The sequence below is a fragment of the Mirounga angustirostris genome, unplaced genomic scaffold, assembly GCF_029215605.1.
Source record: "Mirounga angustirostris isolate CCGP_5_RB_7025 unplaced genomic scaffold, mMirAng1.0.hap1 SCAF_9, whole genome shotgun sequence".
In the NCBI taxonomy this organism is placed as follows: Eukaryota; Metazoa; Chordata; class Mammalia; order Carnivora; family Phocidae; genus Mirounga; species Mirounga angustirostris.
The window spans coordinates 64,577,208-64,592,025 of record NW_026991717.1 but is presented as its reverse complement, the minus strand read 5'-3'; the positions used below and the strand labels follow the sequence as shown (position 1 = coordinate 64,592,025).

Below are 14,818 nucleotides of genomic sequence, written 5' to 3'. Positions count from 1 at the left end.
TTTCTGTTTGGATGATTTATCCATAGTTGTAAGTGGTGTGTTAAAGTCCCCCACTATTACTGTATTTGCTCTCGACTTCTCCTTTTATGTCTGTTATATTTGCTTATATATATCTAGGTGCTCCTATGTTGGGTACATAAATATTAACAAATGTTATATCCTCTTGTTGGATTGCCCCCCTTTTTGTTATGTAATACCCCTGTTTATCTTTTGTTATGGTCTTTGTTTTTGTTTTGTTTTTAAGATTTTTTATTTATTTATTTTGAGAGGGAGAAGCAGGCTCCTTGCTGAGCAGGGAGCCTGATACGGGGCTTAATCCTAGGACCCCGGGATCGTGACCTGAGCTGAAGGCAGATGCTGTGGCTGAGCCACCCAGGCGCCCCTGGTCTTTGTTTTAAAGTCTGTTTTGTCTGATATAAGTATGGGTATCCGGCTTTCTTTCCATTTCCATTTGACTGTAATACCTTTTTTTTATTCCATTTACTTTTCAGTATGTGTGTATCTTTAGATCTGAAGTGAGTCTCTTGTAGGCAGCATATAAATGGGTCTTGTTCTTTTATCTGTTCAGCCATCCTGTGTGTTTTGAGTGGAGAATTTATTTCATTAACATTTAAAGTAAGGACTAGTAAGTGGACACCTTTACCCATGGTCTGGGTACTTTTCCAACCTGTATTTTATCACTGGGTTCTGTGAGCCCTTTAAGGACAAGTTTTCTGTTACCTGTAGCTCTATGATTTTCCTGGATGTAATCTCTGTTTTCAAAGTCTGACTTTTGGGGGGCTTCTCTCTTTTGTGCAGGATATAAGGCTTGGAGTGCCTGGTGTTGAGCTCTAACCCTTCACTCCTCAGGGAGAAATTCCATCTTTTTGAGATTCTTTCCCAACTGTGGATTGCTGTGCCTGGTGTGGTTTTTTGTTTTTTTTTTTCCTTTGGTGAGAGGAGGTCTCTGCCATTCCTACTCCTCTTGATGCTGCCTCTTAGTTCCTCCTTGTGGAGGCTCTGTTCATTCAGTTTTCAGGACTTTTTCTGAGGAAGTTATTCCACATGTAGCTGTGTATTTGTTTTGACCAGGGGAGGAGGTGAGTTTCAGGATCCTTTTATGCCACTATCTGAACCCTCCTCTGAGAAAACATTTTTTTAGCATGGTAATAGAATAGCTATAAGGCAGAGTTGTAGACTGTCATTCATGTATTTTCTTTCAATAAACATTTATTTAGCACCTCATATGTGTCAAGCATTATGATGTACCTGGTTCTGGATGAGCATTTCAGTACCCTATATGATCAGGTATAGAATATTTTTAGAAGATCTCTGTATCCACAATACCTAATCAGCTTCTCAGATGGGGTAAGCCTGTTTGTAGTCTCCATGTGCACCAGGATAAACTCCAGTGATGTGTATGTGTGTCCATGTCACTGGAGTGACTATTGTATGCAAGAAACGCAGATACTCTAAGAGCTGTGAGTTACCAAAGAAATAGATGACATGATTGGGGGCCTCAAGAAATGGAATAAAGTTAAGATGTATGGGAGATACCAATTTTATTGACCTCTGGAAACGTTAATAGAGCTGGCTTATGTATTGGGTCTCCAGTTTAATCTGATAGAATTTTTTCTTTTAAGATTTTATTTATTTGATAGAGACACAGCGAGAGAGGGAACACAAGCAGAGGGAGTGGGAGAGGGAGAAGCAGGCTCCCCGCTGGGCTCGATCGCAGGACCCTGGGATCATGACCTGAGCCGAACGCAGACGCTTAACCAACTGAGCCACCCAGGCGCCCATGATAGAATTTTTTTTTAAAGATTATTTATTTATTTGAGACAGAGAGCGTGCGCACGAGTGTGGGTGGGGTGGAAGAGCAGAGGGAGAGGGAGAAACAGACTCCCTGCTGAGCCGGGAGCCCAATACGGGCCTTGATCCCAGGACCCCGAGATCATGACCTGAGCCAAAGTCAGGTGCTTAACTGACTGAGCCACCCAGGTGCCCCTTAACCTGATAGAATTTTAATGGGCAAAAAGGAATTTGAGAATACAAGGAAAATTGTGAAATGTAGTGCATTAAAAGTGTCTTAACATACTAACTTAGGATGTTTCCATTATTGACCTTAAATTTACACAGAAATCCAAAATGAGTTTTGATGTGTTGTTTTCATTGAACAATCGGAGCGGCAGTTCATTCCAACACCATTTAAAACCCCATGGACATGTTGACTCTTTCCTAGCCTTAAACTTGGGGACTTTGAGAAAATATGCCTTTAGGAAATACCTTGATATTTTTCTTCCCATCTTGATCTTTTTGTCATCATGTTTTAGGTCAAGGAGGTTGTCTTTTTGTTCTTTATTCCTTAGTCTGGATGATTTTGTAAAAATTCTTTTTCTTAGGCTATTTTTAGGTAAGGTTTGTCCTTTCAGTTGATCCTTTTCAATTAATTATATGAATGTATGCAATTGTACCCTGAGTTTTCTTGTTAAATTTAAATATCATTATCATTTCCCCCCTATTTCATGTGTCTGAGATTGTTGAATGACTCATAAAATATTGTTCTACAGCATTTAAACTCTTTGTAGAATATTTTATCAAGTAAGTTTAATACTCTATTGATATTGAGGTTTTCTTTAATTTTGTCTGGCCCTTTAATGATATGCTCAGCAGCTAAATTTTTGTTCATGTCCATGATATATTCCTAAAGTGGAATTTCTTGATGAAACAATATAAATAGATTTTAATGTTTTGATGCATACTCTAGAGTTGCCCTTTGGAAAGATTATATATATTTATTAGTATGGTTAATCTGATTTCTTCATTATTTTGCTAGTATTAAGATAACACTGAGTATAATGTTATAGTTTGCTTTTTTTCACTGATTCTATTGTGATCATTGTCCCATACCTCTAAAAGTTTTATTTTAATATTCTTCTTAAAATTAATTTTTAATTAATTTTTTTGCAGTAAAATTCACCATCTTAAAATGTACAATTTGGTGTTTTTTAGTATATTCACTGTAATTTTGTATTACTACTGTCTAGTTCCAAAACATTTCCATCACCCTCAAAAGGAACCCATTGGCAGTCACCCCAAAACTCCATATCTCCCTTCCCTGACAGCTGCTACTATGATCTGCTTCGGTAAAAGCTTTTTGGATTTACTTATTCTGACAGTTCATATAAGTGGAATCATATAGTATGTGGCTTTTTATGTCTGGTGGCTTAGCATAATGCTTTCAAGGTTCATTCATTGTTGTTGAATGTAGCAGTACTTCCTTTCAGTATCCTTTTTATGGCCGCATTATATTTTATCATATATTTTATCATATATTTTAGACATTTTTTCCTGTATTAACTACTACTAGGAATATTAATGTATGTAATTTTTATTTGTAAATTGCAAGCTATATTCTTATGGTGGATTCCTAAGTGGAAATTTACTGTGTCAAAGGTTATGACTCTTGATGGTCTTGATTCCCATGGCCAAATTGTTTTCTGGAAAGTTTTTATGAATTTAAACTACCAGTAGGGTAAATAAAATTTTGTCCTCACTTTAGCTTCTTTAATATTCAGAATATTAACAGTTTTGTTGCTAACGTGATGGTTAAAAAAGACTAAATTGTTTTAAGTTGTATATTTTCATTATTGGTAAAGTTCAACTTTTTTTCATAAGATTATTAGTCCATTGAATTTCCTCTTGTTTTGAAATTTCTTTTTGTGTCTTGTCTTTTTTCCCCCTTAGGATCTTCCCGTTTTCCTTTTGGTCTTTTTATATATTAAGGAAGTTAGCTAGTTGCTTTATTTGTTGAAAATATTTTCACCAGTTTTTTTGTTTTATGTTTTTGATGTATAGAAATTTTAATCTTTGTAATATAGTTAAGTTTTTCAATTTAAATTAAAACCTTAAACAGTGAACTCTTTATTGTATTTGGAATTCTCTTTGTTATATGGTGTGCCTTATTGTTCCTTTTTTTTTTTATAAATAGCAGTTCATTCCAACATCATTTAAAAATTCATCCATCCCTTTTCTCACTGATTTTTTTTTTTTACTTCCCGCCCCCCATTTCTCACTGATCTTTGATACCTCCTTTGTCATTGCAGTCATATATATATGAAGCTCTGAATTTTAATTGCCTGTTTTGTTTCATCAGTCTATTTTTTCCCCCAAGTTCCATTTAATTAGACTGAGGTAGGATAGTATATTGTTATCTGTACCTTTGCCTGGGGGTCAGCTAGAACCTTTATTAGTAGGTAGGCAAAACTGGGACTCTGTGTATTTTGGGGAAACTGTTTAAGCTTTCCAGGTCTCATTTCTTTTTCTATCTGCAAAAGGGGATAATAAAAGCAACCACTCTAAAAGGATGTTTTAAGGATTAAAGAAATGACTATTAAGTGGACAGTATCCTGGCACGTTTAATAAGTACTCAAGGAATGTTAACTGTTAAGACAGTGATGATGATTTCATATTACATACTAATATCTGGTAGAACTCTTATTTCTCAAAATTCTTTTTGTTGTAATTACATATTTAGTTTCTGGATTAACTTTAGATTCCTTTTTTCCCCCCCCATCCTCTCAAAAACCATTCCATTAGTATTACAATAAATGTATAAGTTAATTTGGGGGGAAAATGACAATACTCAATGTCCCTATCCAGAAACTTGGCATTTTTCTCAATTCATTCAAGTTTTCTTTTTGTTTTTATAAGCTTTACTGATGTTTCCTTCTTAAAGGTCCTATATGTGTTTTTGGTTAAGGCTGTTTTTAGGTATTTTGTTGTTAGCTAATATTGATGGAATCTTTCTTTGTGTTATTTTTTAATGACTTGTTATTGGTAGTTATGTATTCTTTTGGCATCTGTTGGTCTCTTTTTTTCATTCTGCATACAAATGATGAGATATTTAAATGTTTTGCTCTTTTCTGTTTCTTTGCTTGTGCATTATCTCTTTTTTCTTTCTGAAGATGATGATTGCCATTGTTCTTTCATTGAAATGTTCTTTGGCTCTTTTTCCCCCTATCTTTTGTTATTTAGGTAAAAACAGATGACATAGCAAGAATTTACCAGCCTAAGCGTTATGCTTTATCACCCAAGACAACGATTACACTGGCACATCTACTTGCTGCTCGTGAAGATCTGTCCAAGATCATTAGAACAAGTAGTGGCTCCAGCCGTGAGAATACGGCATGTGCCATTAATAAGGTTGGTTTTTCTTTCAATACAGTGGAGAATGAATGTATAATATCCTCATTTGGTGTTTTTATAGATTTTTTTTTTTTTAAGATTTTATTTATTTATTTGAGAGAGAGAGAGAGAGCACGGGGGGGGAGGGTCAGAGGGAGAAGCAGACTCCCTGCTGAGCAGGGAGCCCGATGCGGGACTCGATCCCGGGACTCCAGGATCATGACCTGAGCCGAAGGCAGTCGCTTAACCAACTGAGCCACCCAGGCGCCCGTTTTTATAGATTTCAATCCATTTTTCTCTTTCACCCTGGTAAACTCCTAGAATAGAGTGGTGATAGTATTTCAGTTCATCCAGCCTTAGTTATGTTTTGTGTGTGCATGTTCATTTGAGTCTCTGTATTCATAAATCAAAAATAAATCTATTTGAATTAGAGGAATTAAGAATTGATTTTATCAATAGCTTTAGCAAGAATTATTTGCCTTCTTTCCAAGAATGTATTTATTTTTTGTCAGTAAAAATCTGTAGTAGTTGTTTCAGGTAGTAACAGGTTCCTTATATCCTTGATGTAAAGGAAGAGTACATGCTTTGGAGACTTATAGGTCTGGATTCCTATCTTAGTTCTATCATTTACATAGAGGAGTCACCTTGGGCAGGTTACTGAATCTTTTGGAGGTTCCATTTTCTGATTAAGAGTATAGATACATTTCTCTAATAACATTGCTTTTAAACAAGCTCAGAGAGATTGAATCTTTTACAACAGCAGCAATGACAGTAATCTAGATGATTGTCAGTTTGGCATGTGCTCTATATTTAGAGCACTTTATGGCAAACTTTATTAGGAAAGAGCAAAAAGTCAGAAGGGATTTGGGCAATTTTAAAACATTGTTACTCAGTGAAAAAAGTGTCCTTGATACAGTATATCTTGCTAGAGGGATGGGTATATATAAAGTCAACTTGTTAATTATTACTAAGTTACCAGTGTTTGTTCCTCCCTCTTCTGTTTTAGATCAACCTCCTCTGCCTCTTGAAACTATTCTGTCTTTAAATATGTTACTTAGTATCTTATATCAGGTCATGATCTAGTCTTAGGGGATTAAGAGTTCTACTTTAAGTGACATTGCCCATCTCTTTTCCAAGTTATAATTTATAGTCCACTTGAAGGCAATCTTGTCAGTTCTTGGAGCAGTGTCCCCACGTGGCCACCAACATAGCATGTTCGTTTGGTGGAGAGACCAATGAAAATTACAACCAAAAAAAGCTGTTTTTTGCATTTGGTAATTAGAACATTATTGGTGACTTTAAGAGAATGTTTGCATTCTTCGAACAATGCCCCCACAGTAAGGATGTTGTACTTTTTGTCTTTAATTTATGACATAAATTACTAAAACATGGTTTTGATGAGAGGATCAATGGAAGTAGAACCTAACTGATTTGTAGGTCATTTTGGTTGAGGCAGTTACTGTTTTACCTTCTTTCCTGAAAGAGATGAGCAGGAAGCTAGTCTCCTCACTTAACTTCCTCAGCAGTGTCTGTCTGTATTTATGGGCATATAAAGTAGCTCCTTTCTACAGAAGGCTGGGGATTAAACCAAACTCTTCCCTGGCTTATCCTTCAAGTATTGTGAAGAATCGTTATGAGGGCCTATCAAGACTTTATTTTCTCTATGATAATATAGTAACTAGTATCATCATTGAAAGTTAGTGAGCTTAAGTTTCCTAAGAAAGGAATAGTTCATTGAGAATTCTTGTATCTCTAGAGGGATACCTTGGATTATAGTCATACTCATCTCTGACATCTCATTAAATTCACATGTTACCATATATACTTAATACTTTTAAAATAATACATGTTTAGGAATATAATTTTTTGTTAGATAATCCATGACCAAATGAATGGCAGTGGGAAGTCCAGAGTTGTTGTATAAATAGATATGAAGTTAATGAATATAGGGTATATAATTTATGTATATTGAAAATATGTTGGTAAAAATATTTTAGTATGGTGGGTACTGCATTTATTCCAGAATTTGAAACAAATTTGAACAAAAGAAAATTAACAAGCCCTTAAGTTTCAGCAATATTCCCCAGATTGTTTAAAAGTAATCTACACTGTGAGGAATTTGTCACACATCACATTTATATTTTCAGTATTAATTCGCGTTACATGTCTGATGCTTTCATGTCCTTAAATATTTGGCTTCTGTTTCTTTATTAGAACAGTAAGTTCAATATCACTTGAATCCTTTATGTAAATTGTAATTTCTAAAATATTAGAACCTGAAGGACAATGTCTCTTCACACAGGTGCTGATGGGAAGGGTGCCTGACAGAGGAGGACGGCCAAATGAAATCGAACCACCGCCCCCTGAAATGCCCCCTTGGCAAAAGAGACAAGAAGGCGGCGGAAGGGGTGGTTGGGGTGGTGGAGGTGGGGGTGGTCGAGGAGGTGGTGGGGGTGGAAGAGGTGGCTGGGGAGGTGGGGGAGGTTGGGGAGGTGGTGGAGGAGGAGGAGGGTGGGGAGGAAGCGGGGGAGGGGGTAGTAGAGGAGGAGGTTTCCAAGGCAGAGGAGATTATGGAGGGAGGGGAGATTATGGTGGAAGAGGAGGGGGCTATGGTGGAAGAGGGGGCTATGGTGGAAGAGGTTATGGAGATCCTTATGGAGGAGGTGGGGGTGGATATAGAAGATACTAAAAACTACCAAAATTAGATAGCAGTGCTTTTCTTGGCAGAGACATTAGGTGTAGTGTTCTAAATAACATACTTGAATGTCATCTTTGAAGTAAACACCATGTTAGATTCCCTGATACCATTCTTGAATTGGGTTAATCTGTAAGAGCATTGTTTTATACTACCATCTGATCTCTTAGAGTGATGATTTTTCCATATTCTGTGTACCCTTGAGCATGTCTTTTTAAAAAACAAAAAATGAGCAAAAATTATTTTTAAAAATGTAAATATTTCCATCAGACTTAGAAAATGGAAAGTATTTTATTGTCATGATTGAATTTAGATTGTTACCTGTATTTTATTCAGGTTTGAAACACATAAATAACCCGACTTGTAATGGAAAGGAATATAGACTGTTGCCTCATCTGTATTCCTGTGCCGTGTTTTGTATTTGATAATTATACTTTATGAAATAGGGAAAGGGACTGGTCTGATAGTTGTGTTCAATAGGTAGTTGTCATGACTTGTTTGTTCTTTTATAGGCAGCAGTTCCTCTGACCAGGTTTCTGTTAAAGTTCCATTAATTGAAGCTCAAGCCTACTTTTTGCTATGTATATTTGATTTATTTTCCAGGTGGATTTGAAATCTGTGATTTTGTTTAACAAAGCAAAGTTAAAGACTGAGGTCAGAATTACCCTAAAGGGATAAGGACAAGCAATAATTTTACATGGTGATGTAAATAATACTCATATAAACTGGTCTCTTCATTTGTGCCATCACCTTAGGTGTTTGAATATTAAAAGGCAGGCTGAGCTGTATTGCTCAGGATCAGGGCAGTAATTGCCAGTTTCAGTCCATCAGAGGTAGGATCAGGGCATCCCTTGGAAATTCTGATTCATAGCTCGATTTGGGAAACAGGGTTAGGGAGTGGTTACATGTGGTTTGGTGGTTGGAGCAGGTAAAGGTTTGGAGATCAAGAGTTGTGAATTTGAATCATGGTAGCCCAGGGGTTCTATGGGCTGAAATGACCATAGCTCTCAAGGATTGATTTGTCCTCATTTGTCAAATGAGGAATGGGACACTTGCACTCTTCTCAGATTGTTTCATAAAGACGTAAGTACAAGTGCCATTTATTGAGGGCTTGTTGTGATGGTTTAATGCATTTTTCTCTTAGTATAGAGAGTTAGATAAGATAGTCACACACATTTTTTCATTCCCACTGTAAAATATGTATCCCAGTGTGGGCTCTTGGTTGACACCTGTGCATAACAACTTTCTTTGATCTAGCAAACTCAACAGATAGAAAGCTGATTACCAGTGGACACATGGTATTTGATATTTGGCAGTTTCATTGTTGTTGTTTTGTTTTGCTTTACAGTAAACCCTGTAGTGAAAACTAAAATGTTAAAACTTTAAATATTGTGTATACTGCAGTCTTTGCCATGTATTTTTCAAGCTAACTCTTCAAAGAAATTTGTTCAGGACAGGAAAACAAACTTTAGGTTATTTGTAAAATAGATTTTAAAAATGTGTTTATATTTAATGAAGATACTTAATTTCATTTGTGATAGTTGGGAAAAAAAGGCTTTCTGTAATTAAAACATTCTTTTCAATAGCTATGAATTCTGAAAAATAAATAATTTTTAAAAATATTTAATCAAAGACTACTGGAGTATAGTTGCTGATATAGAAGGGGTTTACAACTACTTTCAACTTTTATCACTCAAGGTTTGTGGTAAACAATGGCAGAAACATTAATTTATCCATTTCTGTAAGATTTCCTTGTACCTTCATAGGAGTGCTGTTGAGTTATCCACTATACTTGCTGTAAACCTTATCCAGTTTTATCGCTTGCTCCTGGGATCATATTGGAGCTGGAACCACTCCTATTTATACATTCTCATAAACTTCACTTGAATGATAAGCAGGGTGATCTAGACCCTAATCTTTTTCTTCCCTGGAAGGTAGGATTTTCATATATTTTTTTTTTTTAAAGATTTTATTTATTTATTAGAGAGAGAGAGCGCACAAGTAGGCAGAGAGGCAGGGAGAGGGAGAAACAGACTCCCCACTGAGCAAGGAGCCTGATGCAGGACTCGATCCCAGGACTCTGGGATCATGACCTGAGCCGAAGGCAGCCGCTTAACCGACTGAGCCACCCAGGCGCCCCCATGATATTCTTTTTTAAGTAAAAATTTGTTTTGTAGAAGTGTGTGCTGAGCAATAGCTAGACTAGCAATAGGCAATTTGGGGCTTTGATGTCAACAGCCATAATATGAAAATGTTTTATAAATTGAGTGCAGTACAAATGCAGAGTATGATGAATGGTACTTCACTGCTTCCTACAATCTAAACCTTTTTATGGACCTCCTCTTCATTCCTTTTTGCCCGGTTCTCAGTTTCATTTTCCCCTATTACCTCATTTATCTTCCTCCCCCCCCCCCCCACTTTTTTTCCCCCCTCCCTGCCTTAGTCTAGCCTTTGGTATCTTAATAGCACCTATAGACATGGCTTTTTTTTTTTTTTTAAGATTTTTTTTTTTGCGAGGGAGACAATGAGAGACAGAGAGCATGAGCGGGAGGAGGGTCAGAGGGAGAAGCAGACTCCCTGCTGAGCAGGGAGCCTGATGTGGGACTCGATCCCGGGACTCCAGGATCATGACCTGAGCCGAAGGCAGTCGCTTAACCAACTGAGCCACCCAGGCGCCCTAGACATGACTTTACTGAGAGATTCTGGGTTAAAGTAACTAATCTCTTATCTGGACCTTACAAAGAATGTGTGTCTCCATCCATTTTACACATAGCTCTCAGCAGAAGGGTGAGATGTTTTCTTTGAACCTATGGCCTTGTGTTCTGCAGATCAGGGAAACCTTGCTTCACTAAAGAGAAAAAATATTTTAAACCAAGAACACTTAATTACCTTTATTTATGTCAGAAGAAGGTATGATAACCCAGAAAAGATTTGTGACCAGGAAATGTTCTGAGCAATGAGATGATACTTTATAAGAAGCACAGGATAGATAAATTTGGGATGGAATCTGGGGATGAAAGAAAGGAGGCAGTTTAATCTCTCCTTCAGGGGCAGGTTGTCATTGTGACTTATTTTGTATGCCAAAAGGATACGAATTGCCAAAAGGATAAATACACCCACATCCAAATGTACCAGAATGCATTCCATAGTGGAATTTGAGTGATTGGAATTTACCCCCCCTCTTCATTGGTCTGGTTAAACAGAAGTTGGCTGGGGATTAAGAGGAAGTCATAGCTATCTCTTAATCACTCTGAGTAGTCATGAACACAAATGAATTGCTCTGGGTGGTCTACATTGGACTGAACTATATCAATTTCATGCACAACTTCAAAGTTGTTTACTTGCTGGTTTTCTTAGAACTGTTGAAGACAAAAGCTACAGAGAAAGGACAACCTTAAATTTGTCTCCTTCATAAGTTATTTATAGACTTAATATTTGGGGACCGCTGTAAGTCCTTATGCAGTAAGATAGGAAAAGGTTGAATATTTCTGTACTGTTACTTCATGTTATAAAAAGATTGAGAAAAACTTACACTGAATAATTGCTTTGCTTTTCCTTCCAGGAATACCCAGTTTGGTTAATAGAATAGGCAAGTATTGTCAGCTGTGGATTATAGATTTTTTAAGAGAAGCTTCTACATATTCATGAACTAGAAGAAACACAAGACAGCTATGTGGTAGGGATCCTAATGTCTTTTATCATATAAATATTACACAAAGAAAACTTACATTAGGTATCAAAAAAAAAAAAAACCCTTTACAATCTGTACACTTGTTTTTTCCTTGCAGTTCTTTTACATTATAGATCCTTAGACAGAAATTCACAAACGGTCAGTAAAAAGGCAAGTCAGTTACCAAAGAAAATAAGTGACATTGCTGTTGACAAAACAAGATCTGTCCTTGTTTTGACAGATAAATATGTGCTCAAACATATTTCAAGTCAGTATAAGACATAAAAGTTTGTGTCATAGGCTTGACAAACCAAAAATTTTTTCCAGATTATTTCTGTAGATTCTACTAATCCCATGTAGCTCAATGCAAATATTAATTTACATGCTATTCGTCTTTGGCCCTTGCTGGACTGTAAAAACTTGTGATAAAACTACTGCTTCTTGCCCATTTTAGTGATAAATTCTGGAATGCTTAAGACCCTCTAGCCATATTAATTTGATTAAGGGAGCTCTGACCTTTGGAATTTTAGGATTACAGAATATGTACACAGGAGTTAACTGGGGTCTGTATTTTTGGATGGAGGATAAGGAGAATGAAAAATTGTGTTACATGACTGTGTTTATAAAGAAACTGAGCTGTACCACCTTTGGTCTGTATCAGAGGGAAAGAATAATAGTGAAGAACATGAATTTTAAAGATTATCATAAATTCATGTTTGCTACTTATGTGGACAAAGTGCTTCTTAACTTATATACCAGGTGATGGACCTAAGCAGCCTGCTCTGGGGATTTCTGAGTTTGGAATTAGGAAAGGGTAAATTTGTGCATAAAGTAATTCTTTAAAACACTAACTGAAAGCCACTCACTAGTTTTGTCACTAAAGCTTAGTACAAGGAGGTATATGCAAATGGAAACTGGTCTTTCATCAGATAAACTTCTTAAATGATCTGAATCCTCCAAGGAAATTACACTGTATATACTTTGTATTCTGAATAAGATTTGGTGGTGTTGGTTTTAGGTTTCGAACTTTTAATTGTTGAGATTATGTTCTTGGCAGTTGGTCAACTTGCGTATGAATTTCAAGTATGCTTGGTACCAAGCTTTCCAAGCATGGAAGGTAAGTTCCCCTCAAAAAGAAAGTGATTATATGAACTTTTTAGAGAAATCATATAGATCGGGAGTTTGTAAACAGTTGCCCAATTTAATGAGCCCATTTATCATTAACCTTCATTAATAGAAAACTCATAGGACTCAATTGTGATTTTGCTGAACAGTACATCTTACATTGTGAGCAATTTCTTTATCTTGTAACAAACTAACTTTGTGGATTTGTGTAAATGACAAAGTTGTTTAATTCACCCCCACATTTTATGAAGGAGGAAACAAAATTCCAAGTCACATGCATGCTTGATATTGTATATACATAATATATACACATATACACGTTCTCAGGTCTTATTGAGGCCTCTGATCCAGTTAGCTTATTTCTAAATAATATTAATAGTGAAGACAGTATAGCACAAAATCAGTTCAAAATAGTTACTTCAAAAAAACAAAAAAAAGATAAAGATGGCACATGAAAAGTTAAACAGATTCTTTCAAAAGTCCATAAATTCCTAATTCTATCCCAATGTAGGTATATGAGGACAAATACCACATTGGCAGGTTTTTTTTAGCTACCTGGCCGGTCATGTATTAGGTGGTATTAGCTATGTTTCCAGGTGTTTAGTTTGCCTACTTACGACTGTGAGACTAAAACTGTGAGTTGACCTGTAATTGGATAATGTCTTAGTCCCCTCCCCCACCCCCAAATTTGTGGCTCCATCTCTAGAAGTTTACTTCTAGATAGATATCCTCATTGTTTTGAACTTTGAACTATATCAATTTCATGCACAACTTCAAAGTTCTTTACTTGCTAGTTTTCTTAGAACTGTTGGATTAAAGACAAAAGCTACAGGGAAAGGACAACCTTAAATTTAACCTTAAATGAGATATCCTCATTTGAGTATGAGCCTAGTGAGGAAGGAGTGGGAGAAGGCTAATTGATTAGATATCTGAGGTAGTGAAGTGGGAACCGGATTCGAAAAGAATTCTGGAATATAGAGGAAGTGAGTCTATTTTTGGAATGTGAGTCTCTTCCCACGGTAAGCAAGCTTTGGATGGAACAAAATAAATCTTTCAGTTCACAGAAAACCCACAGAAGGAAGCAAATTAATTTTCCAGGGATTTTAGTTCTGAGGAAGAAGTAGCTACACAGGCCACGTAGGAGAAGCAACCTTGTCAGAAATCTGTAGTCCTATTTTTATCAAGCTGTTGGTATTAGTTCCAGGGGAAAAAAAAGTTTATGGTGTGAATGGCAAAAATTCTGCATTCTTCAGCCTTCCTACCCTTTGACTCAGCTGACTGGAAGAGAAGACAGTTCCACTCATGAGGAGTCTTTCAAGTAAAAAAAAAAAAAAAAGCTTTTCTGTTTTAAAGTACCCTTTTAAAATAACTGGTCGATCTAAGGTTCCCCAGGTGTTTGTGTTACTCATTTTAGTTAAGAGATCTCTGATATACTCCTCTACATATTGTGCTTCTTCAGTTTCTGGGCTAAGAACAGTCACCGTGCTCCATTTGAGCTAAGACATGATTGCTTCTTGCAAGTTGGAGGGTTTCTATTTTCTTCTGTGCATATTTCAGTTGGATCTTTAGAGCGTCATTATCTGCTTTCAGGGTATTTATTTCCTAAAGGGAAAGGAGAATGAGGTATGTTAATAAAGCAGCAATGAATAGCAAATCAGTTACAATATTGGGAGTACTACACTTGATTGGCGTTTTCTATGCACTATGGCTGAGAATTAAAAACTTTTCAAGACGTTTATTTTGCTCTGAATAGAAAATAACAAGTTTAATGTCAAGTGAGCATGTGCAAACAGCAATTAGTTTTTGTTATCATATCAAGATGGCTAGCAGGCAGAATAAACCATTCCCAGACAAGAGGTGGATATAAAACCTTTGGATGCTGTATAGTGGGAGACCTAAACTTGGCAGAAATGGAGTCTCTCATCAGGTCTGAGGTATGAAAACAGTGACTCAGAATACTGTCATATGAAATATTATAGTTCATTTAGTCTAAGTTTTTTCCCACCAAATCACTGAAAAGTAATGGACTCCTTTGATAAGGAATTTTTTCCTACCCCCTAAACTGGGATTTAGTTATCTAATTTTCTGCGGCATTGACTTCCAGGCTACTGCCTTTTTTATTTTTTTATTTTTTTATTTTTTATTTTTTTTATTTTTATTTT

The 14,818-nt window shown here is 36.2% G+C and overlaps 2 protein-coding genes across 2 annotated transcripts in view; one reads left to right on the top strand and one right to left on the bottom strand.

The window, feature by feature from the left end:
• Nucleotides 1-8,259, top strand: part of FAM98B (family with sequence similarity 98 member B) — a 34,045-nt gene extending 25,786 nt beyond the window's left edge. Inside the window, exons 7-8 of the mRNA XM_045900381.3 lie at nt 5,017-5,184; nt 7,469-8,259. Coding sequence (XP_045756337.1) covers nt 5,017-5,184; nt 7,469-7,855 — 555 coding nt within the window. The 3' untranslated portion in view covers nt 7,856-8,259. The remainder of the gene's footprint in view (nt 1-5,016; nt 5,185-7,468) is intronic.
• A 4,534-nt stretch (nt 8,260-12,793) lies between these two features.
• Nucleotides 12,794-14,818, bottom strand: part of RASGRP1 (RAS guanyl releasing protein 1) — a 78,393-nt gene continuing 76,368 nt past the window's right edge. Inside the window, exon 17 of the mRNA XM_045901753.3 lies at nt 12,794-14,258. Coding sequence (XP_045757709.2) covers nt 14,124-14,258 — 135 coding nt within the window. The 3' untranslated portion in view covers nt 12,794-14,123. The remainder of the gene's footprint in view (nt 14,259-14,818) is intronic.